Source organism: Passer montanus, unplaced genomic scaffold (assembly GCF_014805655.1).
Source record: "Passer montanus isolate IOZ18808 unplaced genomic scaffold, ASM1480565v1 scaffold103, whole genome shotgun sequence".
NCBI classification, from domain to species: Eukaryota; Metazoa; Chordata; class Aves; order Passeriformes; family Passeridae; genus Passer; species Passer montanus.
In genome coordinates this window covers 355,706-370,676 of record NW_024356838.1, presented here as the reverse complement: position 1 = coordinate 370,676, position 14,971 = coordinate 355,706, and the positions used below count along the sequence as shown (strand labels likewise).

At 36.5% G+C, this 14,971-nt stretch overlaps 1 protein-coding gene across 2 annotated transcripts in view; it reads left to right on the top strand.

Annotated features, from left to right (window-relative positions):
• DPYD (dihydropyrimidine dehydrogenase) overlaps positions 1–14,971 on the top strand; it is a 348,037-nt gene that overhangs the window by 245,019 nt on the left and 88,047 nt on the right. For both annotated transcript variants that reach the window (XM_039718169.1, XM_039718162.1), the window contains exons 17-18: positions 13,766–13,886; positions 14,659–14,778. In XM_039718169.1, coding sequence (XP_039574103.1) covers positions 13,766–13,886; positions 14,659–14,778 — 241 coding nt within the window. The remainder of the gene's footprint in view (positions 1–13,765; positions 13,887–14,658; positions 14,779–14,971) is intronic.

Genomic DNA, 14,971 nt, shown 5'->3' with positions numbered 1-14,971 from the left:
TTTTACTATTTATAATGTCGAACATGTTCTGCCTTTTTGTTGTTGTTTTTTAAAAAAAGGGAAAGGAAAGGTTAATTACACTGTCTACTTTTTCTTCTCATTCCAATTCCTATGGTGTGCCCACAGGGTAAGTGTAGAAATCTGGGAACGTCAGACTTGTTTTTTCTCTATCCTATTTTGTTGTCTAGTATCAAACGCTTTCACTGCTTTATATCAACTGCAGTTTATATATTTAATATAAATTAAAAAGGATCCTGGTAGATCCAAATTACATATATAAAAATCAGTTCTAAGTATGGCTGTTTGTTTTATAGTGAATTACAGTTCTCAGCTTTTATTTGATTTTAATTCCAAGTCATTAGTGCAGACACTCTGGCGCCCAAACAGCGTAGCTAGCCAGAGGGTAATATTAAGAGGTAGCTGTATTGCTGCCAATAAGTTACTTAAAGCTGGTTCTGTATAAAATGTCAATTATATTTACTAATGCTGATTAATGATAATAAAGTTAAGGTTTGTATTCTTTTGTAACAATCTGCAATGGTATAAAAGTGGATATCGTTAAAAATTGTAATAGAATGTGTCATTAAGTTTTCCAGCACTAATGCACAGATTTTCCTTGAATCAGATAACCTGTGTGTACAAAACATTTAATAGTAAACATAAAGACAACATGGTGAACAGCAGATTATTATAAAATGACAGTGTCACTTTCCCACTATAGTTCAATCCTGTAGTAATCTTAGCATAAAATTATGAAAATAATAAATCAAGCATGAGATGGTAGCACTCATGTTTCAACGTCTAACGTGATTTTGTGGTGGTATTTGTGGTGCACTTTTTGTCCTTCACTGGACACCATGCAAAGATGTTTTTGTTTTGTTTTTTTTCTTACTTATCCTTCTAAAGAGTGGCATTGAATATTCAGTATTATTAATGCCATATGAAACCAACAAATTTAAGTATTTGTCTTTTTGATTTTGGTCTAAAAGTCAACAAGTCTCTCTAGCTGTTCTGCCAGTAATGTATAGTTAAATTGAGTCAGTAATCTGGATTTACTTTGCATTCCTGCTAGGATGAAACCCCATGTCTGAGAGCTGTAATGTACATCTCCCAAGAAACATTAGGACAAGACTGATTAGGACAAGTGATACCCAAAGTCTTCAAAATTATCAGTGGGTCTCCTTGGCCTAGTGGGCAGTGAAAAACAACAGAGGAAGAAAAGAACAGCTTACAGCTACCTGAAAGGATGTGACAAGATGCTGCAAGAGTAGCTACAAAGAGGAGATTATTGTCTGTCACATCAGATGATAGAGCAAGGGGCAAATTGAAGGTTGAATATTTCAAATTGTGCATTAGGAAAATAATTCCCTAACTAGGTGATGCAGATCAGGAATATGTTGTCTGGTGGAACTGTGTGCTCTCCATCTGTGGAGTCTTTAGGGCTCAGGCAGGCAAAGCTGTGGCCAGCCTTACTGGTGGTGGTGTTAGTGCCAGTCCGAGTGGAACCTTCCAGTGCCTGCCCTCCTGCAGTCCATTCAGACAACCATTTCTGTGGTCCACTCTGTTCAATTCCTCACCAAAGGCACTGCATTCTTTGTACCAGGAATAGGAAATGAGTACTGTATAAAAGGACTTGGGTTTTCACTTGGAGTGAGATAATCAGTATGAACAAGGTCTCAAGCCAAAAGTGACTAATCTCATATTCAAAGATCGTAGCCTTAGTGCTATAAGCAAATATTGCAAAAGTTAATATCATCCTGGTGTATAACTATTTCTCATTAATTAGTCATATCTTCTAGCCCCCAAAATAGAAAAAAAACTTTGCCTATTTCAGCATTTAAGCCCTAGGTTTGGGGAATTATTTGATTTTTTTTTTTAGTTTATATTGAAGAAGGAATGTATACGTCTCTTGTGAGCACTGAAATCCAGATTCTGGTGGTTTAACTATTCAGATCATATGTAAAATGAGCTTGCTTTGTGATTCTTTTCTTACCTTTATTTTCATTTTGCTTCAGTTGTACTTGCTACAGTGTCTGCTGCTGGCTGTGCTTATGTTTATTGCCTGCAATTAGGAGGCAAGTTTCATAAAAGCCTACATTGCCTCATTCAGAGGACGACAAATCTGTCAAAAACAAAAAGAAAAAAACCCCAAAGCCCTGGTTACTCTGCAAAGATGAGAGCTGACTGCATGGCACAATTAGATTTGCTCTGCTGTACCTTGGAAATGGGAAAGATGAGGCTGCTTTTTAATTGAAGTGCACAGCATAGCATGCTAATTCGCTGTTGCTCTGCCAGCAAGGAGCTTGAAGTATTTTAAATAAATGATGCCCCAAACAGAATTTGATTATATCTGTGTTCATGTGACATTCTACTATCAGCCTACAATAATATGCTGGTTAAGTATAATTCATTGAGTCCTGCAGGCAGTATTAGTCCTCGCTCTTCTCTTCTGTATCAGTTATTGCTACAAATTAATGCAAAGTACAGCAGAGTGGTGCTACACTGGGCTGTAGCAGCAGTGTGGACATAGTCACCCAAACTCCAGTACAAACCAGCATGAGTGAGGCTCGTGTTGGTGTTTGTGGTGGAGTTTGAGGATTTGTATGTCTTGTTCTCTTGCATTGGCCACTGTCATCCATTTTGGCTGGTTCTTCAAAATGTAATCCTAGGTGATCTCAGTGTCTGTGCATCTGCCACTGCCCTCTCTTGCTTTGGGATGTGTCTTGACCAAATGACCTCTTTCAGTCATGTTTCTCAGAGTCCAAAGTGCTTCAAAGGCACTGTAAATTCCATAAAAGTGGGTGACTGGGGAAAGGAGGGGAATTGCCTGCTGCCCAAGCAAATGGCTATGAAAGGGAGCCTTAGTAACTCAACTGAGGGGAAAAGCTCAACAGAAGCAAGAGATTCAGGTCCTGAGAAGCAAGGATTCCTTGGCTGAGGCAGTGATGCTGTTACTCTGGGTGTGCAGGGATGTGCTGCACTGGGCATTGTTTTGCTGGGAGGGAAGCTAGGATGTGCAGGGAGAGGGGATGATGCTGATGGCCTCCTTCAACTCCTACAAATGTAGACCTAAACACACGTTTTAGCAGGTCAGGAGATGTGTTTTTTGGGCTTATGTTCATGGTCTCACACTGATCATGGTCCAACATCATCCTTTATGATAATTTGTTTTTGTTGTTTAACCTCTTGGATTGGTTTTTAATCTTCTCTCTTGTCAGATGTCTCTTTCTTTCCTTTTTCTATTCCTTCATTTTTCAGAACTCTCCTCATAAACTAAACCCCTTTGCTGAGTTCCTTTCAAAGTAAAAATTGATTCATGAACTATTTCATTGGAAATGTGAGCAGGAAGAGCTTGCTGGCTTTATGGTCACTCCTGGGTAGGTTACATCATTCACCTTCCTCCAGTACCTGAGAATTCTTTTCTTTTCTGTGACCATTGCAGGATTCAAGTGTAATTAAATGTTGTGATTTAAATGGATTTCTTGCATGCATCCTTTTATGTCCTCATGTATTCTATCTTTTAAAAGGAGACAATACTTAATAATGAGGTACGACAGTTAATTGGTGTTTTGTCTAAAGAATTCTGCTTTTTATACACTCAAGGAGAATTGAATTGAAATGCAAAGTTTAATAAATTCATCATCAGAACTCTATTCTGTAATTTCATATTGTGGTGACAACATTTAATCCACTGTTATTGTTTTGAAGGATTTCTAATTGAATTACTCAAAAGACAAAATGGAAAATAAAAAGGGATTATAAATTCAGTAGTAATGTTAACAGCTATACCAACTTGCTGAAAGTTTTTAATGACATGCTATGGCTGTTAATAAGGTTTGAAATACTGTTTATGTGTGGTGACTTATATTTTGGTAAGGAAGGCATTCTCTACAGAATGTATTTCCTTAGCAAATGTAAAAGCAATTCTCTTTCCTTGAAAATCATGAAGACATGAAAGCTATTTGGGTTTACACTTAATTTTCAATCTTATTATGATGGAAGCATTTCTGCTGAAATCCACATTATGGGTGACAGATGTCACAGAGAAGGTTACTTTGGTCACTTTATCAGTGGCCTGGCACTGTTTGGCTGTTTTAATGACACGTCAAAATTTTGACTGTTTTAATGACACTTCAATAGCCTAACAGCAATGAAGTATATAGTGAGTGCTTCCCATAAAGGAAAAACCTTTTTTTTTTTCTTTTAAACCAAATAGCGACCTATACTTGTTGTTGAAATTGTATTTTAATGCCCTGTGATGTTTTCAGAAGAGGGAAATGTAGAAAATTTGAGCAAATGCCCAGGCCCTTTGGAGTGTCTTTGGGTATGTGATTGCACCATGAGACATTGAAGTTTTCTGTAACCATGATATCTGTTAAACAGGATTTACTGGAAACAAAGTGATCACCAACAAATAACTGTGCAGGTAAAATAAAATATTTTAAGAATTGTTTATCTTGATGCACACTAGTAATTTTTTTTTCTATGGTTTCAGCTTTATGCCAGCGTTTGCTAAAGTTAATAACAAATATATTAACTAGTCTCTTTACTGCCTACACGAGAGTTTTCAGGATAAGACTCATATTTCTTTAAATTTTTCCTCAGCTCCTAGGAAAGTTACTTTGCTGGGAAGCTTGCTCTTTACAGTAGCCAAATCTGAATACATGCCCACTTGATCACCATTTAAAAACTAATTGGAAAATTCTTCTCAGAGCATAGGTTTTAAAGTCCCTAGTTTCGTGTTTCAAAGGTTTATGCTTTCCTCACTAATTTAGTATTTTCTGCCTTATTATTATAGGAAAAGACAGAGCTTGCCTACCTGACCACAAGAGAAAGCTATTTGTAGCTGCAGCCTTCACATATTCGAGTTCAGTGCTTCCCTTTAGAATATTTCATGTATGACGTAAACCTAATCAAACCCTCATGCCTTCTAGCAGGTGACCTCTGCATGAACTAAAGAGCTGAAATATTATTTAATCATGCTGCATACCACTTTTTACAGTGCTATGAGAAACATTATTTTGGCTGGCTAGAAACAACCAATATAAAATATTTTGTTGTGTCAGGGGCAAAAAGGCATTTTTATTAGTCAACACTTTGTGTAGACCATCACTGTTAAATAAATCTTTCCAGTCAGTGTGTCCAAGACGTTTACTAATGGTAAATGTGCAGTTTTGTATTTTTCACTTGGAATATTTAAGCCTAGTTGATATTGGAACAAATAATTTGGTAATTTGGACTGCCAACTGTGCATCAACCTTTCAGGCTGACTATTAGTGATCTTTTTTCTGGAAACCAAAGAAAATCATCTGACTTAAATGCCTTTAATATTGCATTAAAGTCAATATCTGTAAATAGTCATTGCTAAAGTTTCATCATAATGAAACAAAAGGACTGTTTTCCTATCATGTAAGATAGCTATAAGTAAATATAAAATGTCTTATATTTAATTTTTAAACTTGGAAGTTTTTCTAACAGAGATGTTTCTTCTGTTTTTTTTAGAGTAACATTTTAAAATTAAAAATAAGTGAAATGAAACCCAAACATTCAGAATAAGGAAAAACACTATGGCTCAATCACATTCACAGAGAGAAGAATCAGTTTTCAAAGCAAATTCAGTTATTTTCCTCTTTGTTCTGGGGAGAAGACAAAATGCTTTTCTGTAATTCGAAAAAGGAGTAATTACAAAGCTGACTAAAGGCAGCAACCAACCTTTCAAGTCTCAGTTGTGCTTGATCTTGACATCCCTCTAATTGCTGTTCTTACTCCCAACACAAATATAAGTTTTTTACTTTCCTGTACTGGTCAATCAAAAATCTCCAGCTCATTTTTGACCTTGTCTGCACATGGGTTTTCAGTCATGAGGTGCAGCATTATCCAGAAGGGGTGTAGGAGTGCCATGCTGCTAATAAGATATCCAAAGAGGATCTCCCACACAGCACTTTGATAAATGTATTTTGGAGTTTGGATGCTGACCTGTGTTAAAATTGGCAGCTTTTAGATTAGATAAGTGAAAACCCAGTGGAGTGGGTTCTTTTTGTTTGGCTTATTTTTGTCTTGTTTTTTTGACATACGTAAAGCATCATTCGTTTGTGCTGCTCCAGTGAGTACTACAATAAAGAAACACTGTAACAAGGTACTCTTCCACATTTTTTTAATAAAGTGAGGCAATCAAAGGTTATTTGTCTTGTGCTTTTAACATCTTTCAAAGGTTCTAATTAAGGAGATGACACAGGGAGAAATAGTTGTGATACCAAAGGACAGTAAATAAGAAAAAGGAGAAAGGGATCTGCTAAAATTGAAAAATTTATTGAAATTCTGATTCTGTAGAAGCCTTTTATCAGTCTTTTAAGATTTGTTTTGTTATATGCTTTAGAATTTAAAGTTTCTTTTTTATGTACACCAATTTGTTCTTTCAGTTTTCCAAAGCAGTGTGAGAAGAGCCTGTGACTCCTTTGAGAAGTAGGAGCCCCAGTCTCTTGTTGGCTTTTCTCAATGGCCACTGTTATCTCTCTCTGTATCGACAGGGTCTCAGAGTTATGACTTCTCAGTTCAGCCATGCCCAAAACCTGGACCTAATCCAGAGTGACTTGATTTAGCCCAGTGACACGTTGGTATCACTGGAAGAAAAGGAGAATCTCAATTAGGCTCCCCCGAGTGGAACTTGCAGTGACAGATCTGAAGGAGTAGCTGATCAAATTTTGACACCTTGCTTGCAGCTTTACTTTAAATTAATAAAGTCCAAGCATCTAGGAATGGAGCTAGGTGACAGGAGATTTTTAGTTCTTATAACTTACCACAGGGAAAAGAAAGTTCAGTCAGGTCTCTCAAGTCTCACTTAATATTTTTACTTTAGCAAAAACATTATTAATTGGGAGTCATTACTCTCTGCAAGGTTGGGGTTTTTTTAAAATTAAATTTAAAGATTAAAATATGTCTTTACTTTCAAGTGGTAATGTTTTTGCCTAATTGATTAATCTATAACCAAAAGAATGAATGTAATCTTCAAAAATGAATGGGAATTTTCCAACCTATACTTCTACATCTTAATATGCAGTATTTTGTAAGCAAAAATGTGCTTGTTTCACTAGTAGGACATGCTTAGTTATATAAGTCATATGATATCTTCTCAGTTTAAAAATATTACAGTTTTTGTTCAAATTATAAAGAGAACATTTTGCTGTGTAAAAACAACATAAATGTATTCATTTACTCAGTAGACTTGTTTCAAAAGACTTTTTTAAAGAAAGGAGCATTTTAGAGTGTGTAAGAGAGTCAAAAATAAGTATGTCCTTGAATTAAATCAGTGAACAATAGTCACAGTGCACATCGTTGCTATGGTAGTTTAGTGAAATGGTAACTATGTGGAATTTGCTTAATTTTTCTCATCTGAATCTCTGATCTTTTAGAAATGCTTCCAAAAACCCCACCTCTACAACCTCCCTTCACATTGAAAAGACCTCTTGTTTCAAAGTGCAAATTAATTAATAAAAGCTGAAGGCTTAAGTGGGATGAAACATTTTTTATTCTCCTAGAACAAAATATGAAATTATTCATCTTTGGATGAATTGCTATCCTGAATGGGATTTTCCTGTACCATTTTATAGAAGATATTTAATGAGCTTTTGAATTTTGGCGGGGGTGGGGGTTGGTTCTTTTGGTTTCTTTTTTTTGGCTAAACTAGTACATCTTGCATTTTATGACAAAAAGCAATACAGTATTGACTGGAAAAAAGTCCTGAATTCTGTCATTATCTCTAAAAGTTTATTGTGTGGCATTGGTTTCACATCACATCATGAATTCTTGCTGGAGGGATATAAGCTCTCAACCAGCAGCTACATTTTTGTGAGGCTGACCAGGCTAACCCAAAGCCTCTGATGTAATTTAGGCCAGTTTTTTAATTTTTTCCTAATATATATAGATAGCTTCACATACAACTGTGAAAACTGTGATTCCTGCCTTAGGTTAAACTGCTTCATTTCTTTCTTTTTGACAGCTGTGGTCAATAGATGTTGACCAAAAGCTGTCAAATTTCCTGAGAAATGAGGAAGAATTTTTTACTCCAGATGAGAAGCTGAGAGTTATTCATCTTCTGTCCTGGGAAATCCTTCCCTTATTTTGACAGGCTTTAAACAAATTGTTAGCTTTAATTAAGTTTGAAATGGGACAAATGCACAACCTCAACTGCTCCTTTCTAGGGTGTAAGGAAGCAGTAAAACTAACCATGAGATTCTGCAATGCTGACTCTTGCTACAGTGACTGACTGTAATTCTGTGTTTTGGTACTGTGGAAATTTTTTTAGGTTTAGAGAGACACAGTTTTATGAAGACAATCTTGGGCCTCCCATACAAGGAAGGAGAAGAGATAACTGTGTAAAGGATAAATAGTAAAATACACACATGTATATATAAAAGTGGTGAAGGCTACAGATACTGATGTGCAATGCTTTAAGGTGGAATTCCCATACTTTTATTCATATTTTAATGAATAGCAAAGGAGTTGCTTCACAGAGTTGGATTTTTCCTGTTATTATGGTTGGGTCCAAATTCTCACCTAAAAAGCTTTTATTGTGCTGCATCATTCTAGTAATCATAAAAGCACTCCCTCCTTTTCCCATAGCTATGGGTACTCTTTTGAAGAATTTATCTTCTGCTCAGAATGAGAAGTTAACTGTAGAACATTTTTTCATGTAAAAAATTCCTCCAGTGCTAATAGATACAACAGAAATATAAGATTTCTTTCTGAAGAGCCTGTACAGAAAGAAAATCTGCCATGAGAAGGATGCACTGTTGTTGCACTTGTCTAGCTGTATGTAAGAAATCTCAAGTCTCCTTCATGTGTGCTAAATTACTAAAAAAGACAAAATAAATCCTCTGTAACTTAGTATCAGCATTTAAAATTGCAAACATGTTGACATAATGCATTATTTAGCCATAAAACTCATAGGCAACAAAAATACATCAGAATAGTCTTGTGGCCACCAAAGATTTGATGTGTATGAGGAAGATTAGACTTACTCTTGCATTAAATACGATAAAGTATTTTAATTTCTGAAACTTTGTTGTTTAGGTCATTGTAGTCAGTGATATATGAGGGTTGAGGACTTTACATGCAAGGTCTTGCTGTATTTTGCAACATTCATTGTGCCATCTAGAACTTCCCATCCTCACAGTCAGGATAATGGACCAACACAAATCATCAGTGTGGCATGTGGTGATAAATCCAATAGCTCTATGTAGTGAAGCCTTCATACATGTATAGAGTCATGATTTGGTATGAGAAAATTGAGTTTTCATTCTTTCCAGGTATAATCGTAATTCTCTACCTCAGAGAGGTGTTCTGAATACAGTGTAAAGATTGTGCAGTAACAGAATAGTGAAAAAATGAGGGCCCAGAAAGAACAGTGAAAATAGGTCACAATAAAAATTTCCAAAAATCTGCAGCCAGACATTTCCATGGTAATCTCATCATGGTTTTGTTTCTTTCCATGAAACACAAGGAGAGGTGACCTGCTCTGTGCACAGCATTTTCACGCTGCTTCTTAAACATGCAGGATGTATCTGCCTTGGGGCTGATAGGACAGGGGATTCATCTCATTACTGATGCCAAATGCAATCAGTAGACAACTTGCTGCTTTAATTTCTGAGGACTTATACTCATAGTTATGGTTGTAGTTAAGCTTATCATGTGATCATTTAGAAAAAAAAGGTGAATAGTTGTTTTTCCTCTAGTATATCTACCCATTGGCAATGAGTAGTTAGGATTAAAAGCTTCATCTAGCCCAAGGCTATAATGAATATTCAGGAAAAATGATTCTGTACTGTTGCTTAGGGAAGTAAAAAGACAACCCCTGTAACATTCAAATCTCCTGTGCCTTTGGAATAAACAAGCATTATTTGATTAACAGGAAGACAGAAGATGCACTGATATACAGCTTATACCAAAAGAGACTTTATATGGTATTAAATTACCAACAGATTCTTGTAGGCACGGTGCATGAATCAATACTATGTTTTAGCCAATGATAATTTTACCAAGCTTTTATTTAGATGGGGTTTGTTTAAAAAAAAATTAAAATACAGCAGATAAACAAAGTGTGCTGGCAATGGATGTTACAGTCTATTGGAGCATTTGTTCATTCTTCTGGATTGATACACAGTGCAAAATTATGCTACACGTTCTGTTACAATCACACTGTATCATTATTAATGAGAGAACCAACAAACCCAGTTATGTGTAATGAAAGAAGGTAATTTTTAGCAACATGGTAGACTCTGAACCAAAAGCAGTACAATCCTCTACTAAATTAAGCAGAATAATATTTTATTTAGTTGATATTGTTGGTTTTGTGAATACAAATGCCCAGCTGTTTTTACAGCTAGTAACATTTTATCAAGCCTCTTAGAAAATATTTCCTGACTATGTAGGCTTTGTCAACCACTTTATCAATGATAAAAGCTGCAGGCACTTTCATAAACTTATATTGGGGTAAAAAAGATATTTGTGTTGCATTAGCACTGGCAGTTTGTTTATAAGGTGATTTACAGGCCTCAAGATTCATTCTTTCACAAGTTACATGGTTATCCTTGAATGTTTTATAAATCCAAGAAAGAATCGGAAAAAGTGATTTGTGAATTGGCGTCAGTCTTTCAGAAATCCAAGTAGGTGGGAGGTCCTCAATCAGTCAAATTAATTAGGCAAAATTAAGCTTGTACATAACTTCTTCAAAACTAGTTTTTGGTATCATGCTACTCAGTTTGCGAAATTTGTGCCGAGTTTAAAACTTTGCTGAATGGGTCAAATTAATATTCTCAGAAATCTGAAATTTTGAGCTGCATTTCTTTAGTCAGTGATTGCATATAGAAGTGAATTCTCTATTTCTAATCACTTTAATGTTTCTCAATAGTATGTTCTGGTATGACCTCTGCAAATTGGTCCTAATCTAAAGGTGAGGAAGCTTCTATGGAAAAGTTGTGCACCATCCAGTGAACTTCCTATGGATTATATAAATGTAGTTTATTCATTTCCTATGAAAATTTTATCAATATCTTCTGGTTTCAGCCATCTGATTGCTTAGAATGCATTTTTCCAAGTAGTTAGTGTAAGTAGAGTAGGAAATTTCAAAATTTATAAATTAACAAATTACTTCTCTTAATGATCTGAAGAAGAAAACGTGAAGTTAAACAAAACCAGTTGAGGATATTACATTACTTGTCTTGTCTGTAGAGCACAAGAGCTGTGGTATTCTCAGGGAGTGACTTCATGACAGAAATCCCTCTGGCAGCAGGGACGCTCAGGCTGTGCTCCTGGGCACTCCCAGTGTCACTGCTGGGAGGGGAGAGAGGATGGGCTGAGGTGGCTCTCTGGTGTTCACTGCACCAGGAGGGACCCGAGCAGGAGGGTCTGGAGGCAGAGCAAGGAGAGGAGGAGGAAGGGGAGGGTGGAAGAATGGATCACCTGGATGTTCCAGCACAACTCCATTGCAGGACTTGCGCTGTAAAGGGAAGCAGCAAGATACATCTCATGGGTGTGGCTTTTGGGTGTGGCACAAGGGTAAAGTGACATTTTTAAAAGTTAACCAGCACTGTCTTTGTGTGAGATTTATTTAATGTGCAAATTAATTGTATAAAACAGTATGGGGGGAAAATAACCTTCAGAAATACCTGTTTCAGTTCAAAACTGTCAAGTTTAATTGGAATTCTAATTTTCTTTCTATGAAATTCATTACCTTTCCAATTTCTATCAGTAACTGTCTCACTATACAACAAAGCACTGTTTTAACTTTTGCTTCATTTTTTCAGTCTTTACTCACTAAACATTCTTTTTTTCCCCTGGAATATTAAGTGAAATAGGATGAAAGATTTTACCTCCTTCACTTGAATTTTTGAATTAGTTTCCTATTAATTTACGTGTGATTTTATGGGGACCAAAAATGGGCAATTTTCCAAGGCCGATACAAGTGAGCCTTTCAAAAGGGCTTCTTCTATTCATGTGCTGTGCAATCAGATATTTAAACTGTTTACTAGCATGAGAAATAGAAGACCATCCCATTACATTAATTGCATCCATCTTGATGTGTGAGAAGTAGAACTGATTGAAAATAAAGATCTTTACTTAGTTTGGGGAAAAAACGAAACAATTATTTTTTATGATGAAAGATGAACTAGTTAAATTGTCTTAGGTAGGATGAAAACTGGCTTTTCTGAAAGATGTCTCCCAAAAAGTTATTCAATGTGGTTTAAAATAATTGTATTTTTTAAGGCATTAGTTTGTTAGAGTAAGAATTTTTATGGCAGCACTATAAGCACAACGAAGTCAGCATAATGAGTTATGTGGTGCCAACATCCTCAACGTTATCACAAGGATTTCTAAGGAGAAGAATTAACATAAAGTATATACAATTCATGTCTTCTAGAGGGTCTCTCATTTCTGCATTGGGCCTCAAGGAAATTCAAAACAGAAATGAAAGTCAAAGCTGCAACTACTTTCATACTGCCGGTGCAGCGTTTCATACATATTTCATGGCCGCTGCATGGGCGGGAGATCACCGCTTTTATTGGGATGCCAGAGCTAAGTCTTAGGATTTTACTATTCATGTCAAGCACTGTGTACTTTCTAGGAGCACAGCCTGTGGGGTTTTTGTTTGTATTTAACCATTGGTGTAAAAAGGAAAAACAACAAGGGGATATTTCCTATGTGTTCACTAGACTGGCAACCTTGGTGTCCGTTGGATTGTTTTAAATTAAATTATATTTAGTCTCATTCTCAGTTACTACATAGCAATGCAGCTTTCTGAGTTTTTACAATATCCAAATGGGAGAAGACTATTCATATATGACAGATTTAATTATCTGAGAGAGTGATAAAAACTTAGTAAATGTAAATAATTGCTGCAGTACCGATCAGCCTATCCCCAGGTAATACTTGTGCTAAATCTTGTATTGGCACCATTCAGTTTTTAACCAGAACATGCACCAAGTTCTCCATGTATCAGTATTGGAAATTTTAAGGTACGTGTTGAAGAGCATTATGAATTGGCCACAGAAAAACAAGAGTTACATTGAGCAAGAACCCCTGTTTGTGCCAGATGCAGGTGTTAGTTCCACTGAGCTGTCCTCAGTGGAAAAGGTAGCTGATTACTGTCTACATGAGATGTATTCCATAAGAGAAGTAAATGACTGGAAATCAGGAAAAGCTAACACTTGAAGATTTCGATTTCTGACTTTAACAGAGATTTTGATCTTTCATTTACACTATGGCCATCCCAAGTTATTCTCAGAGTTCAGAAATGCTGAATTGCATTCTGATAGCCCTGCAACCTCGATTCATCCTTGTTCTGATCAAGGCATGATCAGACAATGCTTCAGATTCACATTATTTTATACGATACTGCTTTTTTCTAATGTACCTTAGATAGAGTGAGTCATTAAAACTGAAAATTAATTTTTAAAAGAAATGGGTAAAATTGTCTCTGTCATCCAAACTGGTATTTTCCTCTCTCTGGGAAGGGAACATCTTGTGATATCTTTGTCTTCTGGGAAAAAAATAAATTCTTTTTTTTCATAAACTAACCTTTCTGCAGTGGATTTGCAGTTACTTGATGTGTCTGAAATAAGTTAACTAATGAGATGTAGTTCAGTTCTGAGGTGCAATTTTACAAAATTGCAGCATAGCCACTTAGAGCAAAGTTTTCTATTTCCTTAATATACCTTTTGTTCATATTACTTTTAATTATGTTCTATATTTATCTGGCCTATTTGAACAGGATCCAGAGCTGGTACGGAACATCTGTCGCTGGGTTAGACAAGCTGTTCACATTCCTTTCTTTGCCAAACTGACCCCAAATGTCACTGATATTGTGAAAATTGCAATGGCTGCGCAGGAAGGTGAGTGACTCCAGTGCACAAGATGTGCAGATTTACTGATTTGCTGCATGGCGTAAGAGAGGAACGTTGCTGGAATAACAGATAACGGCAGAAACTAATATGAAAATACTTTGTTTGATGTATTTACAATAAGCACCGTGATCAAAGTTTTCCTAATTTTGTTCATGCATCTGGAATAGAGCAATATATAAAGACAACCAAGTTAGACTGTTAAAAATAAATTGTATAGTGTTTCCCTGCATGCTCTTAATTCTGTCATGTTTGTATGTTTACCATACCACTGTAAATCCCCCTATTCCTATATTAAGTAGGAATAAGTTTGCAAGTAGGTGTACTAATCCATCATTTAGAACCATGGTAATTTTTTCTTTATCACATTGCTTCTTTTGTCTTGCTGCGCAGAAGCTTGGACGAGGTGGCCACTGTTTTGGGGTACTTTCAGGTGTTGAACAACTGCTGTAGCTGGTTCTATCCCACACAGCTGGGGCAGAGATCTGCCTGTCAGCCCCAGCATTCCCACATGCTGTCTTGTAGCCCTTACAGCTCTTTCAGCTGATGCAGCCTGCCTTGAAGCTAGTGCTAAATTTGTTCTCCCAGGATCGGTCGTAAGGACCTTTCTGTGCATCCCCTTGCAGTTTGTTGCTTTTGCTCTCCAGCTGTTTATTTGAATTTCTAGTTCTTTCAGAGTTTCACAGCTTTTCTTTAGTATTTAATCCTCTCTTGTTCTTATACACATGATTTAACAAAAAGCGACTGACCTTTTCTTTCACAGGTGGCGCAGATGGTGTTACAGCCACCAACACTGTGTCAGGACTGATGGGACTGAAAGCAGACAGCACACCTTGGCCAGCAGTTGGTCGAGGACTGAGGACCACATATGGTGGCATGTCAGGTAGGTGTTGCCCTTTTTGATGCATGGTACTTCCTTGGAGGCTTTCAAAACATCAGGAGGTCCTTGTAGTGGGCTAGAATATCATGTCTGCAGTCGCACCGAGTCCTTAAAGCTCACTGCTGGTCAATGTTTCTAAGTCATGACAGATGGAACAGATTAAGTGTGAAGGCTCTTGGGTTGCCCTTTCCTTAAT